General features: G+C 38.6%; 1 protein-coding gene across 5 annotated transcripts in view; it reads right to left on the bottom strand.

The window, feature by feature from the left end:
- Positions 1-4,865: 4,865 nt before the first annotated feature.
- Positions 4,866-18,103, bottom strand: part of ANKMY2 (ankyrin repeat and MYND domain containing 2) — a 33,408-nt gene continuing 20,170 nt past the window's right edge. For 4 of the 5 annotated variants that reach the window (XM_005872318.2, XM_005872320.2, XM_014544663.1 and 1 more), the window contains 5 exons: positions 14,119-14,333; positions 13,197-13,332; positions 9,434-9,562; positions 7,577-7,706; positions 4,866-6,159 (listed from right to left, as the gene is read on the bottom strand). In XM_005872318.2, the coding sequence (XP_005872380.1) occupies positions 5,972-6,159; positions 7,577-7,706; positions 9,434-9,562; positions 13,197-13,332; positions 14,119-14,333 (798 nt within the window). In that variant the 3' untranslated portion in view covers positions 4,866-5,971. The remainder of the gene's footprint in view (positions 6,160-7,576; positions 7,707-9,433; positions 9,563-13,196; positions 13,333-14,118; positions 14,334-18,103) is intronic. The other variant, XM_005872319.2, reaches the window with a different exon arrangement.

The raw sequence follows: 18,103 nt of genomic DNA, 5'->3' as shown, positions 1-18,103 counted from the left end.
CATTGGGGGGATAAGGACACATGTAATAACTTAATCAGTAAAGAAATTTAAAAAATAAAAAAACAAACCCTAATAATGAAAAATTCCTACATTTGATGTTATGTTTTTGTTGAAGTAAAATGTATATATAGAAATGTATACAAATCATAAGAGCTCGACTCAGCAAATTTTCAAACAACGAACACGTCCATGTAACTGGACCAAGAACTAGAACATTGCCAACACTCTAAAAGCCTCCTCGTTCTTGTCACCAGTACTGTTACTCATTACTACCCACACTTCAAAAGTAATCCCTGTCCTGATTTCTAAAGTGTACATGAATTGTGTCTGTTTTTGAAAGGCATATTAATGGGATCACAGAAGTGGCATTATTTTTTGTCTGGCTCCTTTTACTCAGCATTGTAAAATTCACCCATGTTGTTGCTAATAGCAGTAATTCCATTGTTCTCATTGCTGCACAGTCTTGCATGGTATGATTATACCACAATTCGCTAATCCAGTCTGCTGTGTTGGAGGCATTTGTCATTTGTATGTGTGCTAATAATCTGAGCTTAGCCTAGCCAGAAGAATACTACCAGTGGAAGGAGAAACTAGAAAAGCTTTCAGCAGTTGTGTGGGACTGAGACACAAAACCGGACGGTTAAGGTAACTCAAACACATCACTGGTTGGCTCTGAGATAAAGAGCAATGACCCAAAGCTTACAAAAAGCAGGGTGACATTTCCCCCTTCGCTGGTGCTTAGAACCACCACATTCTGTTACATAGATTTAGAGGGTGCGGCAACATTCGGTTTACAGTTCTTCATGTGGAAAACAATACAATAATTAGTAAATAATAATACAAGAATAAACTCTGTTTTGCAGAGCTGAAAACCTGCTTTTGCCTCACCCTGACTGTAGAAGTGGGCTGAGATCAGCATGGGCAGGGGATGGGAGCCTGGAGGGAGCAGTGAGCTGTCAGTGGGAATCTGTAACCAACATTTACCTGTGGGCCCCTAAGATCCTATGCACAGCCAGGGTCTGCTATTCCCATGTGCTCCCTGGCAGAAGGTGACAGCTGAGAGAAAGAAAGGAGTTTGGCATTGATGTGGGTGCGTGGCTGATAGCAAGGCACACATGATGGTGTGGCTTCCAAATTAGGTCACAGACAGAATCAAAATGTTCTCTTGTTCTCTCTCCTAGATCATGTAACTCTGCAGGAAGTCAGCGGCCATGTGTGAGGACACTAAGGCAGTCCTCTGAGGAGCTGCCTGAGGCCTCCTTCCCAAAGCCAGGGAGGAGCTAAGGCCTTCTGCCCACAACCATGTCAGCTGCAAGTCATCCTCCCGACCCAGTTAAAGCCTCAGATGACTGCAGCCTTGGCTGAAAGCTGCTCTGCACCCTCCTGAGAAACCCCAAGCCAGAACCACCCAGTTAAGCGGCTCCTGTATGTCTGGCCGGCTGAAACTGTATGAGATAATGCTTACTGAGGCTTCCAATTAATAAGTTCTTGGGGTAACTGGTTACACAGTATTAAATAAGCAATACAGTAATCACCCCGCATCATCCATGGTGCTAGGAACATTAGCTGGAGTTAAGGATGCCTTGTGAAGTGTCTGGCAAGCTCTGAGCGTCACAGTCCAGTCTTCAAGGTCCCACCATCAGCGGCAGAGAACTAGTCACTGTTGAGTTAGTTCTTGGCATGCTACTGCATCCCGTCTAGCACTGGGAGCCTGGCCATTAGCCATCAAGTAACAGTTTGATCAAAGCTACTCCTCAGGAGCTGAGTGTATCAGACCCACCAGGCAATAATGTTGGCCAGGTATAGCAACAATCCATTTCATGATGGAAATGTATATTTAAACAGGATCAGGTTTAAGCTGGTCCATGAGTTGCATAAGTATTAATTTTTAATTAGATTTGTAATAAGTTTAAGGATGGAATATTGTAATTTCCAGATTAACCACTAACAGAGTAGTAAAAGAATGTGTAGTTTGGTATTTTTAAGTTTATAATCACTTGGAAAGGATGAAAAGTGTATTCCAATTACAAAAGTATGGTTAGGAATTTTTACTTAATCTCCTTTTAAATATTTCATTTGAATGAAAAGACTTGCTTTAAAATGCACTCAATACTGAACATTTTTATTCAATAATGAAGGGCTACTAAGTGTCTGAGATTGAAAAACACAGTACTTGGGGAGAATCACAAAATAGAAAAGACATGATCTTTAGTTATATAACCTAAAACTCTACAAAATGGAAGATGCAACTGAGAGGGTGCTTTTAAGATATGTTGGAATAGTAAGACTGTGCTTAATCCTACAGGTTCTTAATAGCATCTACTTATATAAAAACCATGGGTGGTGTTCATCACATCCAGAAGAACCGCTGCGACCAACCGAAAGGAAGTCAGTCCTGCAGGGGTTGTCTTGGCAACGGCTGCACCCTTCCCCAAGCTGTTTCCCGGAGCTGTTTCCTGTAAAGGCGGGGTTTGAGGCAGGAACCCACCCTGGGAGTGTGGAGGCAGATCTTTCTAAAGTGTGCCGTGCGGCAGCACAGCCAGGGATGAACCTGAGTGGGGGCAGCTGAAAGGCTTAGAAAAGACAGACAAGAGAATGAAAGCCAGGTCTCGGTGGGACGCTGCTTCTCTGAGAGACAGCGACCATGCCCACAGCCATGCCTTTATTTTATAGCAGATGCTAGGAGACAAAGTAAGGGCGTGACCAAGATGTTTACAACATTCTCCTGGGTTTCAATCCTACTCAACTACATGCACCTGAACTCTATCAAGCCTACATCACTTGGGCACATGGGGACACATGTTCAGACCATAGGTTCAAGCTTACAACTACAGCTGTTGGCTATAATTGTGCTGGGAGGGCCCTGCCCTCCAAGCTGGGACTTGCACGTGGCAATGAGAGGACTGTGCCTTCTCATCAGTCCAAGGCTTGAACCTGTCCAAAACACTGTAGCGGCTCCCCACAATAAAGTTTTAATACATTATATTTTAGAGGTTGTGGTGGTACTGTTTTACCCACAGCGTCTACAGGAATTGCTGCAAATTTACTTCTCGGTGGAAGAACCTTTCATTCCCAATATAAATGACCAATTCAAGCACTCTGAAAGTGTTTTCACTCTTAATGTGGTGTACAGGGAGATATTAGAATAAGTTTAATCAATTTATCAGTCACTGTTTGCACCACTGTTGTTTTTATATCATGTTTTTGTTTTAATATCATGTTTTTGTCGTTTTTATATCATGCCTCTGTTGTTATATCCTTTTGTTAGTTTATTAATAAATTTATATGATTTTCATATACATTTTACTAATTTCCTTTCATCTCTCACACTTCTATTATAGAGAAAGGGCAAATAGCAATATTTAAATATCTCTGCTAATTAATTCCTTTTTAAAAAAATATATTTTATTGATTTTTTACAGAGAGGAAGGGAGAGGGATAGTTAGAAACATCGATGAGAGAGAAACATCGATCAGCTGCCTCCTGCACACTCCCCACTGGGGATGTGCCCGCAACCAAAGTACATGCCCTTGACCAGAATCGAACCTTGGACCCTTGAGTCCGCAGGCCGATGCTCTATCCACTGAGCCAAACCGGTTAGGGCAATTAATTCCCTTTTAATGTGCACGAATTTCGTGCACCGGGCTACTAGTCTATATGATAAAAGCCTAAGCGACCTTATGGCGGAATGACCAGACCGACCAGTTGCTATGATGCACAATTGACCACCAGGGGCAGATGCTCAGCGCAGGAGCTGCCCCCTGGTAGTCAGTGTGCTCTCACAGGGGGAGTGCCGCTCGGCCAGAAGCTGGGCTCATAGCTGGCAAGCACAGCAGTGGTGGCGGGAACCTCTCCCGCCTCTGTGGCAGCGGACGTTAAGGAGCGAGGGGTCCCGAACTGCAAGAAGTCACAGGCTGGGCTGAGGGACCCCTCTTCTCCCCCCAGTGCACAAATTTCATGCACTGGGCCTCTAGTATTGAAAAGAATTCTACATGGTTAAAAAAAAATAACTGGACTAATCACCCGTTTTGATGGTGTAATAATGGAAACATCTACTATTTTTGGTTATTTGTGACAAAGGAGTATAACCAGAACCAATCTCATTTTCTCTTAAATCCCATTTTCTGACCACACCTTTCCTGAAATACATTCATGGAAAAATTGTGATACTGCCACCGTTTATATGTGAGGTCCTCTTTGTCCAAGTTCCTATCTATGTCAGTTATAGCTGTGTTAGAGTTCCGGTTTATATCAACATTCATTTCAATGAAGGGGAAAAGTACCTCTGCATTGCCACATTTCTGGATTTTCCTATTTCCTTCTGCTTTTTTTAGTAACTCTCCATGGTATCCAAAGACACGGACCATGATGGTAATACAGAATGTCAACACAAATCCTAAACAACAATGAAAAATCAGGGACCTCAGGTAAAAACACATTTGTGGGCCAGGGCCGCCTGGGAGGATTATTTTACTATCCAAGGTTTATCCGTGTGCAGATGAGGTACCTTGATGGAGGCTTGTCATGACTGACAAGTTCAGACAAACTCTGCCTGCTGCATTCCTAACCACTTACCACGTTTACTCACATGCAGCATGGTATAGGATGCTCCAAAGACGTATGTGTTTTAAGGAAAGAGAGAACCAGCAAGATAGAATAATTTGATCAGTGAAGTGAGAATTCTAGTTGTTTTTATTTGCAATTGTACATATTAAAACAATTATTGGCCCTGGCCAGGTAGCTCAGTTGGTGAGAGCATCATCCCGATATGCCAAGGTCTGGTTTGATTCCTGGCCAAGGCGCATAAAAGAATCAACAAATGAATGCATAAATAAGTGGAACAGCAAATCGATGTTTTTTCTCTCTCTCTCTCAAATCAGTAAGTTAAAAACAAACAAACAAAAAGCAATTACTACTTTGGTCTCCAATATTTGCTAAGTTTTCTAATATTTGCTGTTTTCTAATATGTGCCACCCCTGAGCAATGAACTATGAAACAAGATGTGAGTCGGTTATATTAATAGGCACAATTTATTTTACAATCAACACAAGAAACTGTGTAACTGCGATGTCTTCAGCCATCGCACTCTGACTATGTTTAAATACTGCACTCTAAAAACTGATGCCGGAACATTCTATAAAGAACAATTATACGTCAGTTTCTGGACAGGAAGGGCCACATGAAAAGCTTGCAGGAAGATAAAAGTCAACCTTTCAAGTGGAATATGGCACATGAATTAGTTTTACAATTGTGGAAACTATGTTTAGCCATTATTGAGTAAAAAATGTCTTTTACTGCACGAGCTAACTCTGGTGATGCCTTAGTGCCTCCTGGGAACCTGGTATTTCTGAAGGTACAGACACTGTATGTAGATAAAACATCACTGCAGGAAGTAGATACAGTTCAGACTGCTCAGGATAATTCTATAGAAAACTATAATTAGCTGGACTCTGGCAGAGATCTTTAAACACACAGCCTTTCTTCATTTCCTTATATCCTACTACATAGAACTTCACTATTGTAAATGCTATTTATATGCATTTTTTTCACACAAAGTTATGATTTTTTTTAACTACCCATCTTTGTCGCTATAACATTTTTTTCTTAAAAACTTCCTCTCTCCTACACCTGTCTGACTTCACCCTTTGTTTCCTGGAGCCTCTATTTCTTCTTTAAGGGGATTTTCTCCCCTTTGAGAACAACTGCTGGAAAGCTGGGCTCCGAAAGGAAGTAGAAATGTTTCTCCTGTATTTTGAAAATTAATTTTTTTCCATAGGAATATCTGTCAAATTATGGAACAGAAATCAGGGGAAATTAGGGCAGGGTAGACACAGCTTTGCTGGCAAGCATCTATCTATTCTAGGAAATGCTGCCACGGTGCCGTGCGCTGTCACAGGCAATGGGGACAATCCCACGAGTTCTCCAGCCCCTGCAGGGTGAGGACCGTCCGTGCTGGCATGTGCTCTGGCTTTTACTCCTCAGATGCCAGGGGACCTGCAGTAGCCTCCTGTGAGCATTCCAAGCCAGCATCACACTGCAGAGAGGCCTTCTCCCCTTCCTCAGGACCCTTAGCATCGCAGTCCTCCTGGGGCACTGCCGGTCCAGCCTCTGGCTGCTCTTCAGTAACACCATTCGAATCGACATCGAGTTTGCTATCTGCTAAAAAGAAAAAAGTCATTTTCCTTTCACTTTCCGTATATTATTTCATCTTCATAATAACCACATGAAGGAAATTATCTCTATTATCATTATTTTATAGGTGGGGAAACTGAGGAGAGAGGGTTTAGGGTTCACTAACTTCTCAAAGTTCCACAGCTAGAAAAGCAACAAAACTGGCATTTGAACTCAGGACTCTGGCTCTAAAGCCAGGCCTTGAAATCAGGACTGTTGTTTGGGATCTGACAAAGTCTGTTTTCGAACACAGCTTTGCCATGAATTAACTTGATGCCTGTAGGTTACTGTCTGTACAAAGTTGTTTCCTTACCTACAAAGTCAGGGATAGTAAAACCTATCCTACATTTGTGGCAAATAATGGTGTTTGTAACACTTAGAATAGTGTGTGGCTGTGCTGATGTTTAGCAACTGGGAGTTCCCACACTGGCGACAATCTCAGTCTCTTGCAACCTGTATAGAACATGACCAGCTATTTCTCGCTGTCTTCGACACATAGGATACAAGTTTCATCAGAAAACAGGCAAAAGCATGGCCATCAGAAAGCCTGACTATTCTCTTCAGTTTACTTATACAAATTAGACTTAATTTTTTACAGATTATGCAATCCCACTAATAGTGTTTCTCAAGCAAGTGGTAAAGGGGACATGGTCCCTTGAGGGGTGAAAGGAGGAAGTGTTTAGTATCAAAGTCACCTGGGCAACCTTTTCAAACTACAAGCACTCCGTAGAATGCATGATATATACTCTGGGGCTCGGCACAGGAGTGGGGGCAGTTCTCCCCCAATATTGCTGAAACAATTCACTGTTTCTGACCAAGATAAGTCATACACTTTTGAGGAAAAATACTATGGAACTCACTGCTCTGACACTTATAGAAATATAATCTGTGCATTATTAGATCTGCAATTCCATTGGGTTTCATAAATCTGCTCTAATTTCACCTGCAGTTTTTAAATTAAGAAATTTAAAGGCTTCCAATCTTGAAATACTTGGTTAGCCATTAGGGGAAATTTAATTATTCCCTTATTCAAAGACCTTAAAATCCTTTGTGAGCAGAATGTAAGTAAATGCTCATTAAGAGTCCCACAGTTCCAGGGCAGTCAGAAAGTAGAATGTGGAATAAAATCAGAATTTTATGTCCCTTGTTTTCCAGTGACACTAGGCTGACTATATCTATAAATTATCCCCCAAAAGCAGGGATTCAAAATAGGGACACATTTGAGACCACACGGAAGTTTGATCCTTACACTGGTCACCCAAGCTTCATTAGTCCCCAGAGAAAACTCAGCTCCTGGGGGCCCTGTCTTAATATCATCCATCACTCCCTCCCCACTAAGCAGCAGTGTCAGCTCGGCCTCCCTCCCCACTAAGCCGCAGTAACAGCTCGGCTTTTATATACATACTGTTCTCCTCTTCACTCTTTTCTTTGGCAGCCTCCAATTGTTGTTTCTCATAAATGTCCTTGAGAGTCTTACAGATTTTCTTATGTGCAAACCAGTGTGTTTTCTGGCAGGTTTGGTCGCAATATATTACCTGAAAAGCAATTTAAGGTTTATTTGCACTTAAGAGCTACGATTACAGGATTTTTCCATTATGACATTAAACCAAGAGCCTCGCTGTAAAAATATTAAGTTTTCTATACTTTGTTTTGAAACCATGATGTGTGCATGTGTACTGACTTATATTTGTAATTTTTAGCTTACACTTTATGACAATAATGGATATATAACAAATGGTCTATGAAAGACTCTTTAACAAATGATTTATCTGAGAACCTACTATGTGCCTGAATTGGTACAGTGCAATCGTTGTCCCAGAGGAAGCTACGGTCAAAAAAGAGCAGGATGAGGCTGCATGTAGGGAGTCAGACACTCGGCCTAGTACAGGATGTAACCGCAATGGGAACACAGAGGAAGCAATGACTCACTCTAGCTGGAGGAGTCAGTAGACAAAGAAATGGGAAAAGCATTCCAAGTGTAGGGACTTTCTTGTACAAAATGCAGAAAAGGGGAAGTAAATGACATGTTCAAGGACAACAAGTTTTGAGTAAATGAAGCTTAGACTTTTGCAAGATAATATGCCAAGCATTTCAGTAGCCCCTTAAACATCAATGGCGTTATAGGTTGTATTACTGGCCCTAGTTCTTCATCCAAACGCTTTCCCATGTGACTGCAAAGTTCTTTTTACTGAAGGAGAGGAAAACTGACTTTAAATTTGGCCATGTGACGTGTTTGGGCCCAAGGAATGAGATAGCATGGTAGTTTTAAGGCTAGACCTAAAGAGCCTCATATGTGTTTCTATTTGCGGACTTATACTTCTGCCATCACCACGAGAACATGCTCAGCCAGGCCTGCTGGTCCAAGGAGGATGAGCTACCTGGAACAGAATGTTTCTGGCTGAGCTCAGCCAACCACAAACATGGGAGAAATAATGATTGTTGTTTTAAATACTGAATTTCGGAGTGTTTTTATATGCAACAATAGTTAGCCTATATAGACGGTCTCATTTAATTCTCACAATTCTAGCCAATTTCACACATAAGGAAACTGAGACTCAGAGAAGTGGGAAATTACAGGAGATGTGGCTGGAGAAGTAGGTTTCAACAGAATGTAATGGGTTACAGAAGAATGTGCTGAAGAATGTCAACCTTAAAACAATAAGAAATTAACATTATCTACAGGGAAAAGTGAATGTACAGACACATGCATGTGTGCAATATCTGAATGTAAGAAAAACACAAGCAGATATTACTGTAAAAAATTATCTTTACAAAGATAATTTTGACAGAAGTAGGTAGTATAGTCCAGAAAGCTTAAAGATTGGTAACCGTCACAAGGGAGTTATAGTTTTATAAGAGCTGATGAGGAGGTAATAGTTCAAGTCAATATCAGAATATTTAAGATTGTACACTTATGAACTGTCTTATTCTAGGTTCTCTGCACAGCCTTGGTCCCCTATGTATGGCCTTTCTCTTATTTGCTCATATCCATTCATTTATTCATATCCTTTCTTCTTTGGGGTAGTCAGCACAGAAGTTGGGGCAGTCTGGGCATTTGGCAGAAGATAGGGCACAGAACTACACTTATCCTTAGCTCTCTTCCAAATTACTTTTCAGTATTAGATGCAATATTTTATATCTAATGTATTAGAATTTATTAGAAAATTAATATCACTATATTTACAGAATATTAAAAATCAATTATCAACTTGAATGAAATCTAAACCAGTTGTCAATGAACTTCAAAGAACTTCATTCTTACCATTTTGCATACTGAGCATCTTTTACTCGCTCCCTTTTCTCCACAGGTGGTACAAAACTCAACATCCACAAAACCCACCTGACCAGTGATGGCTTGAGTAAGTACAGAGAATGCAGTGGGATCAGAACCCTAGAATGGGTATAAAGAAGAGAAAACAACTCTCTAAAATGACCATGGATAGACTACTGAGATGACACTTCATGAACAATGTTATCTAAAAGCAGACACACAAGAGACAAAGTCATTAAGGTTAGCGACTACATTGACTTCATCATGACAAAATGACAAACACCCTTTTGATTATACCATTTTCTACAAAAAGTATACAGGAGGTAATTCATGGCTCCAAATATTCACAGAGAAAAAGTTGGCCCTCTTCTAGAATAAAAGTTTTTTCAATTAGGATTATCCAATAAGCCCACAAAGATTTCAGATACAGGACAATGAACTCAGTGGGATTTTCTTAGAACATTGTTTTACACTGTTCTGTATACTCAAGATAGTCAAACGAAATATTCAAAAGATTTAAGAAGTATTTTAAAGTAGCACTCATTTTGAAATTGTTATGCTCCTTCTGAAAACATAATGACTGGGTTTCCTTTTATATTAAAGTGCTAAGAATTCTCTTTAGGAATGAAGATAGTGTAATGGCGAGAAAAAATAGGTGAAATGAAACCTCAGATACTAGATATTTAAGTTAATATATTTTACCAGGAATAAAGGTCTATAGAAGTTGTGCTCAAATGATGGTGTGCATCAGAGAACTTGCTTAAAATTCAAATCAATCCGCCATCCCATACCTTCTAAATTAGAATCTCTAAAGATGTGGTGGTCCATGTACCTGCTTTATTACAGATAATTCTGAAATACACTGAAAGTTTGAGAATTACTGGTACTTAATGTTACACTAAATACTTATTAGTCCATGTAATTTTATTGCCTCAGAAGTAGAGTACTGTATTAGACAATAATCTGGTCCATAAATGAACAGAATATGACATATTTATAACAATTACATTTTAATGTTCAAATATTATTTCACAAAGTAACTAAGACATGTTCAAAATCTCCCCCCAAAATTGGACTTTAGTGGGAATCAGAACACAGTAACAGTCTCAGATGTAACCAAAGATAAAACTAAAGGATAGTTTGCTAGAAGAATGGCTGTTAATCTGAAATATTGCTTCAGAAAAAAATTGAAGACACAGCTGAGTAACCACATGGAATCTTTCTTGTCACTACTGGATGACAAGAACTCATTCTTGCTATATAAAATCTTGTCATCTACTTGTTAAATAAGAATCTGTTTAGGTACCAAAGCTCTACCCACGGAAGACAGTCAGACTAAAAACAAATAGGTTACTATATCCAGAGTATCTTATAAACTCAGAGACCTTGGCTAGCCTTCCAGAAGTTAAGACATACGCTATGAATTGATAAAGCAAATAGCTTTAACAGTATAATCTGTTACAAGGCTGGAGCAACATTTCTCACACTTCCTGCTGAACTTTGTGACAGAGCCAGAACTCCACACTAGGCAGAGGGAATCAAAACCTCTGCAGCAGGGCCCTGGCATGAGCACTGTGAGAAGGGGCCAGAGGTGACCCCCACGGGAGCCAACCAAAGAACCACCATGTTTTGAGGAAGGTTAGCACTTCAACGCTTATAAACTTGCAATATCACAAAACCCATCAGGAAGTAAACAGTGGCTATCTGGGACACTCACAACCACAGGCATTCCAGATAAGTAGTTTTTCAGAGAGCAGAATATATAACTCTTAAAGAACAAAAAAATTTGAAGAGAAATTTTTCTAAAATGCACTAAATCCTACTTTATGAATAAACCTTCTCTCAATGGCTCAGATCACTAGGATAAATAATCAGTGTACTCCATAAACTCTAACTACAATATTCTATGATACAGGGCTAAGATGCATTGTTGACTCCTACACTGACTTGCTTTGACTTATTTTTAAAGTACTCTGAACTGCTATTTTTAGTTTTTTCTGTTTTCCTCCTTGAAGGCAGAATGTCAACTACCACTTGTTAGTGCTGGAAATACCTCATAGTAGCCATTTCTAGTTGTTTATCTGCTAGTCATTCCCCCAACTTCCTTGCTAATAGAAGCATAATTTTGTTTGCAGCAACAGTATTTAGACCAGCCAAAAATACTTCTTCTCCCAGACTCCTGAGCAGCTAAGAGTGGTCATGCAGCACAGGCAGCGGGGTTCTGGGACAGCCTGCTTCCCAGCCATAGACCCCATTCCTTCTTGCCTGCCTGGGATAGAAATGTGAGCTCGGGGAAAGAGCATCAGAAGCCTTGCAACCATGAGGCCATGAGCATGAGTATGAAAATCTATATAGCTAAAGAATATTGCGTGGGAAAATGTTTGGGTTCCCAATCTACTTATTTTTGAGCCACTGGGCCAGATCTGGTCTGCCTACTTTGGGGCTTCTAAGTAAATAAATAAATAAGTCCTTATTTACTTAATTCATGGTTAGCTGGAGTTTTAATATGTACAGTCAAACACACTCATGATTAATAAACCACCCTCATAACTAGCTAACTTTAATCTCCCAAAAGCTTAAGCATTAAATAGTCAAGTATATTAAACAGGATAAAGCATCTCCATGGGAAATCATGGTGAGCTCTCATGCATTAATCAACACATGAGGTTCGTGAGATCATCTTGTCTGTGCAGGTCTTTCTATTTTGTGGTTCTGAATAGGTGAAGTCTTACTGTAAAAGGAGCACCTGGAACCCATTTCTAGTCCTGATGTTATGTTTCACACTAAAAAAGATACAGCACCCTACGGATGCAGAGAAGGAGCAACATTGCCACTGGAAGGGAGGAAGCCATGGATGGGACCAGTGTCAGGATCAATTTCTTGCCTAATAGACAAAGGCTGATAAAGGATTTGATTGAAATGTATAAAAGCATGACTTGTATAGAAAAGGTGAACAGAAACCTATTCAAAACAGTGAAGGCAGGAAGTGTCCTATAAAATACTGCTTAAATAAATATAGGACAAAAGGGCAATAAGTACTTTAAAGAGCAGATAAAGTTAAAATTTACTTCCCATAGCTGCAAAGTATAAATAGATTTCTTTTTTTAAAAATGGAAAATTTGTAAAGTCAGAGGCAGTAAGGTCGACTATAAGAAGCTGGAACATACGGTGAGATAGTTTATCAGGACATACAACGAGCCAGGGCTCCTCCCTTCACCTCTCCACCCAAAACCATCAACCTGTCCAAAACCATCTGGAACATACGGTGAGATAGTTTATCAGGACATACAATGAGCCAGGGCTCATCCCTTCACCTCTCCACCAACCTGTCCAAAACCATCAACCTAGACAATCAATTCCTACTTTCATCTAATGCAGGACCTTTACCTAGTTTTTCACAAATTACCATGAACATGTGTATATCTGTATGACATAGAGGATGTGTACCCACCTTTCCAGGTTCACAGAGGTATTTAAAATGCAGGTCACTATAACCATCTAGACTCCGACACAGGGAATTACTGTTTATTAAACCACAAGATATAAATGGAAGAAAAGGATCAGAGGAGGGAAATGGATAAACAAACAGGGTTAACTGGAAAACCTATCTCCACATTTGTTCCTGAAAATTTTCTAAAATAACAATTCTTCTTATTAAATAATTAATTAATGCTAAAGAGAACCTGCTTCTAATTGTACAAAATATGCTGGTTAGGTCTTCCTGCTGGAGCGAACTTAGTGATAAGAGCCTTACAATTTCAACGGGAGCGATGCTTCGCACCAGCTGCTGGAGGAGTGTGGCTTCACAGTAAGGAAATTTTCTGATACTTTCTCTAATGATCTTTTCTTGATATATCGGAAAGCCATCCGAAGGTCGGCCTTTTAATAAGCTGAAAGATAGTTTTCAAACAGTAACTGGAGTTGAATTACTCAGCATTTCCTCCCAGCTGAACCCATGAACTTTTAGTAGTTTCTTCTTGGCTATTTAAGATTGTCATTGTCTATTCAAATCATGGTCAGACTAGATTCAAACTGCTGTTCTGCTGCCGGGTCAGGAGAGGCCTCGTCAGCTCTATTTATGCAAGTGACCCCTGCCATAAAGCACAAGGAACACTGCTATCAGACTCGCTAGTTACTTATTACCATGTCAGTTATTTGTACAAAGAATGAAAACTCTCAGCAAGTCACACCCTTCCGACTGAGTTCACTTTTTCTCAGGAAAACTAGGAGAACTTGATCCCTGGTGGTTAGAGAACAAAGGTAACGCACAGCTGTCCCAGGTACAGTCACGGAGATACACAGTGCCGTGACGAATCCAGGGCACCACCTGTGGCACAGCACACCTGTCCTCACACTTGCACTTGGGCTACTTTCTGGCTGTCTGACCTATGCGTGCTATTTCACCTCTCCAAACCTCAGATTCCTCGCTTGTAATGGGGGGTAACAAAGCCCTGTAGAGAGCACAGAACAGAACAATCAGTCTATAGCCTAAGTATAAAATTGTCCCTGTTTCTTGCAGACTGAAGGTGATCCCAACGATAACAAACTGCTACTAAAATACTTAAACTTTAAATCTATAACAAGGCTTCATATAATGAAACATTCTGTATTTTATATGTGGCATGATTAACAAATATGATTAACAAATATGTGGCATGATTAACAAAAAACAGTACCTTTTGATCAGAGTATCCAATTTATTCTCTCCATCTTTTAAGAAGTTAATACATTTCTGAAAGATGCAGCTGATGTAATGCATTTTCATAGCCAATACTTCATTCATGTCACTTTGCTTCATACATTTCTCACAAATCAAATCCATCACCTTGTAGCACTTGTTCAGAGCTGCTTCTTCTGCCAGCAGAGGGTTCTCATTTATAAGCATCACGATCTAGAAGAAATTCTAGTGAGACTTTTCTGTATAAAAATTAAGTACTCCCTTTTAGTTGATTTCCAAAGATTACCAAGGAGTCTTTCTTATAGCCACAGACTTACTACATTAATTCAAATTAGAATGCAAATGGCCTTGATGAAAGTTACAAAACTAATACAGAAGGACCCTGATGTTTTGGAATTTTTTGAACTCTTTATGTCAAAGTTACGTGAGCTGCCATCTATGGTTAGCTGGCTACTCAGAGTCATGGTTTTAGTATCTGTTAAAAGTACTTTTACTAAAGATAAAAATGGTATATTTGCACATCCTTTATATATAGAATCAAATCAACAAGTCATCACTTCTTTTAGTTAACATCACTGAGCTTTAGAATTTCATGGCTAAAAGAATTACAACTCTCATTAATTCTTTTTTTTTTCTTAGTATGATTTTATTTGTAAAACAACTCATTAATTCTTACTAATTTTAAGGAAATGACATTTTTATAGAAATAAGTACAAATGAAAGGTGTATTGTTTTCTGATTAACTACATTTCTCTGTGGAGATTTTCTCTATATCTTCTAGCATCCATAATAATGAAAAATAGATCAAAAAGGAAAGAAAAAATAGCTTCAAAAGGAGGAATATTAGAGTAATTAAATCTGATGCTTTATGAGTCTCAAACTTCCCATATATGCCCAAATTAAGCTCAAACTTGGTGTAGTGAGGAGTATTTTTTTTTTTTTACCAACTTTGTTATAGGGTAGATAACATGCAGTAGGTCTGCAGAGAACAGCTGTAAAAATCCAGTGGCATAACAGTAATGTAAGCATGTGTGTAACATGGGCACAATTGCATACACTGAGCAGAAAGTCATATTTGTTAACCAACATGTTACAGCTAAATACCTATCCCAGATAATGTAAATGTTAGGGAAGACCAGGTAGCAGATTTCATGAATTAGATCCTTTTCTTTAGACATGAAGAAAGATAATTCGTTAACTTAAGTAAAACACAGGCCTAGCCTCCTACTTGGAAGTTTTATATAGATTAGGTGTTCTTGTGAAATTAAAATTATTTTTACTTATTTTTACACTACTAGATTAATATATAATCTTGTATTTTACTTAAAATAGCACTCAATAATAAATTATTAGAGTTCATGAAATAAGTATAATCAGAATCCCTGTTGGTAAATTTGCTAACAACTTTCCCTACCATAACACATATCAAAAATTAACTGTGGTAGTGAAGACTCATGAATTAGTTGTTTATATTTCTGCAGTCAACTACAATCATTTGGAGATGTTTATTCAATACTTTTATATACAGCATTTATAATGAAAGCATAGGATCTTACACCAAGATCTTCAAAAAAACCTCAAACAGAATCCAGATTAATGTTTTTTTTTTGTTAAGACATTAGGCTTTATTTATTTCATAATATACAGCAATATATACAAAAAAATGTTACATCACCACAGCTCTACCATGAGCTTACAGAAACATTTACATAGCTGCACACAAAATGATAATACTTGAACTAGTTTGCTCCCTTTAATCACTGTGATATTATAAGTTAATACATTATAAAGAAACTCCATATTATTAATTATTATGGAGAAATAAATATATTCTTACAGGTATAAAAAGCAGATATAGCTCATCTCCCAGAGAATGGCTACCTTCGAATATGTTTAAACAACGGCATTTTGAATTCTTTTTTTTTTTTCATTTTGAACAATTCTGGGCTTAAAAATCATTTAACAATTAAAAATGGGCTCATTTGCGCATATCTGCCTTCTAACAACTTAGAGGTCCTGTTCAACTCCTGTCATTTTTCCTGTGAACCTGATTTTCTCCTTTCTAACCTCTGTATTCTGGGCAGCAGCACAATTCCCCAAGTCCCTGTTGAAAACAAACATCCTTATTACTGTAGCAGGCACTTAACCTCGATGGAAATGTAGCTGTGTCGGGTGCATTGTAGCAAAAGATGAATTGCGTATTGAGGATTTCTGTGCATATTTTTAAAGGTCTTTAGCTTTATAAAGTGGCTGTTAATTACATTTTTATAAGGCTCCCCTTGAAGACCAATGCCAGTTTGAAAAGGGGTAAAGCAATGAAAATGGGCCACCACAAAAGCAACTGGGTAGCTATTATCCAAAGTGTGGATAAAAGAAAGGTTTTCAAGTGAATAGAGCATTTATCCATATAAAAAGCCAGGTCTGCTCTGAAGGAAGGTACTATAATCATAGAATAGTAGCTCTTATAAAACCAATGCTCTAAAAAATGTAATGTAGGCTATTTCAGTTTATATACTTTTATAATTTATTACCTATCTAAATATGCTCTTAATCTGATTTACTCAAAATAATTGGAGGTGCCATAATTCTTAGGACATTTAACCCTGAGAGACTAGTTTCCATGTAAACATCAAAAATTATTCCACAGGCTCCATTATTGCATAACTGAAATTACTGCAATCTCAAGGGGGTGGAAACAAAGATAAAAATGCAGGAACTTCTTCAAATCAATCTAAACCAGAATTGTCCAATAATGCTCAGGCTACTGAGGAGACAACAGGCTTTGTAAAACAACACATTCTCTACATTGAGAAATACTGTGTCCCTAAGAAAAATCCTACTTCTCATCCCAGCCTGCCTCCTCCTAAGAGAAAGAATGCCATGGTGGTGTAGTTGCTGCCACCTGGATGCTGGGTGGATAAGAACTACTGATTCAGAAGAGGCTAAATATTTGTTAAAGATTAAATTCTAAGGCCCATATACTCTCCAGTAGAAATGCAAACATGTGATTCACAGCTGAATTTCCTTTTTGCCTACATGGGATCACAAGTTTGCCTCTAGTGTTTTTTCAGAATGTTACAGAAAACATTTAAGTTTTGAAAAATAAAAACAGCATAGACTCTACTTGTCAGTTTTATAGGAAAGATCTGCTAGTTTATCATCTCTACTGATGGCCCAGAAAATTAATTGGGGTGAAGGGCCAAATAACAGGTATATTTTGTTCATTCATTTGTTTCTTGAGCTTCAAAGTCTATAAGTCAAGGGATGCATCACTAAAGTAATAAGATTATATACAATTTGGAACTTATATCTTCAAATGAGTATGCACCATCAAAAAGGCTTATGAGAATTGTCCACTTATATTAATGGTATTCCGTTTACTCCACAGATTCCTCTTTTGTACTAGGCTTGTAAGGAAATCTATTTTACTACAGTATAGCAACACCTTTATGAAGGGAAAACCTCAATTTTTGACCCAACGTACTGTCCTGCTCACTAAACAGCTCTGAATTACTATCAAATCTATACGTTATGAATGAAGACTATAACAGACATTGAAATTTGATAAAGGACAGCCTTACTGTAGCACACATGGAGTTTTCTGTAATGACTCATTAAAGAAATTATACTCATTTGGCTTGATTAAACATTATTTTTCAAACAAACCAAAAGGCTGTATATAAAATATAAAGAAAACAGCAGTGAAAATAGTTCAGAACAGCTCTTGAAGTTTCCGCAGTTAAGCCATTTGAACTTCTGGGTTGGTCTACAAAGTTTAAAAATCTGTGTGATTTAACCTAAGAACTGTATTACGTAAAGTCATCAAATAGGTACTTGCATTAAAAAATATGTTCATGACTACATGTCAGAACATTTCGTAGAAGGCCAGTTATTATAGTGGATGCTGTTGGTGCCCTGCCCAGATCCTGTCTACAGGCCTGTGCACCAGGTCCCTGCTGCTGGGAGTGTTGGCTGCTTTGGGC

Source organism: Myotis brandtii, unplaced genomic scaffold (assembly GCF_000412655.1).
Source record: "Myotis brandtii unplaced genomic scaffold, ASM41265v1 scaffold374, whole genome shotgun sequence".
Lineage (NCBI taxonomy): Eukaryota > Metazoa > Chordata > Mammalia > Chiroptera > Vespertilionidae > Myotis > Myotis brandtii.
The sequence above is the reverse complement of the archived record's forward strand: the minus strand, read 5'-3'. Positions and strand labels throughout refer to the sequence as shown.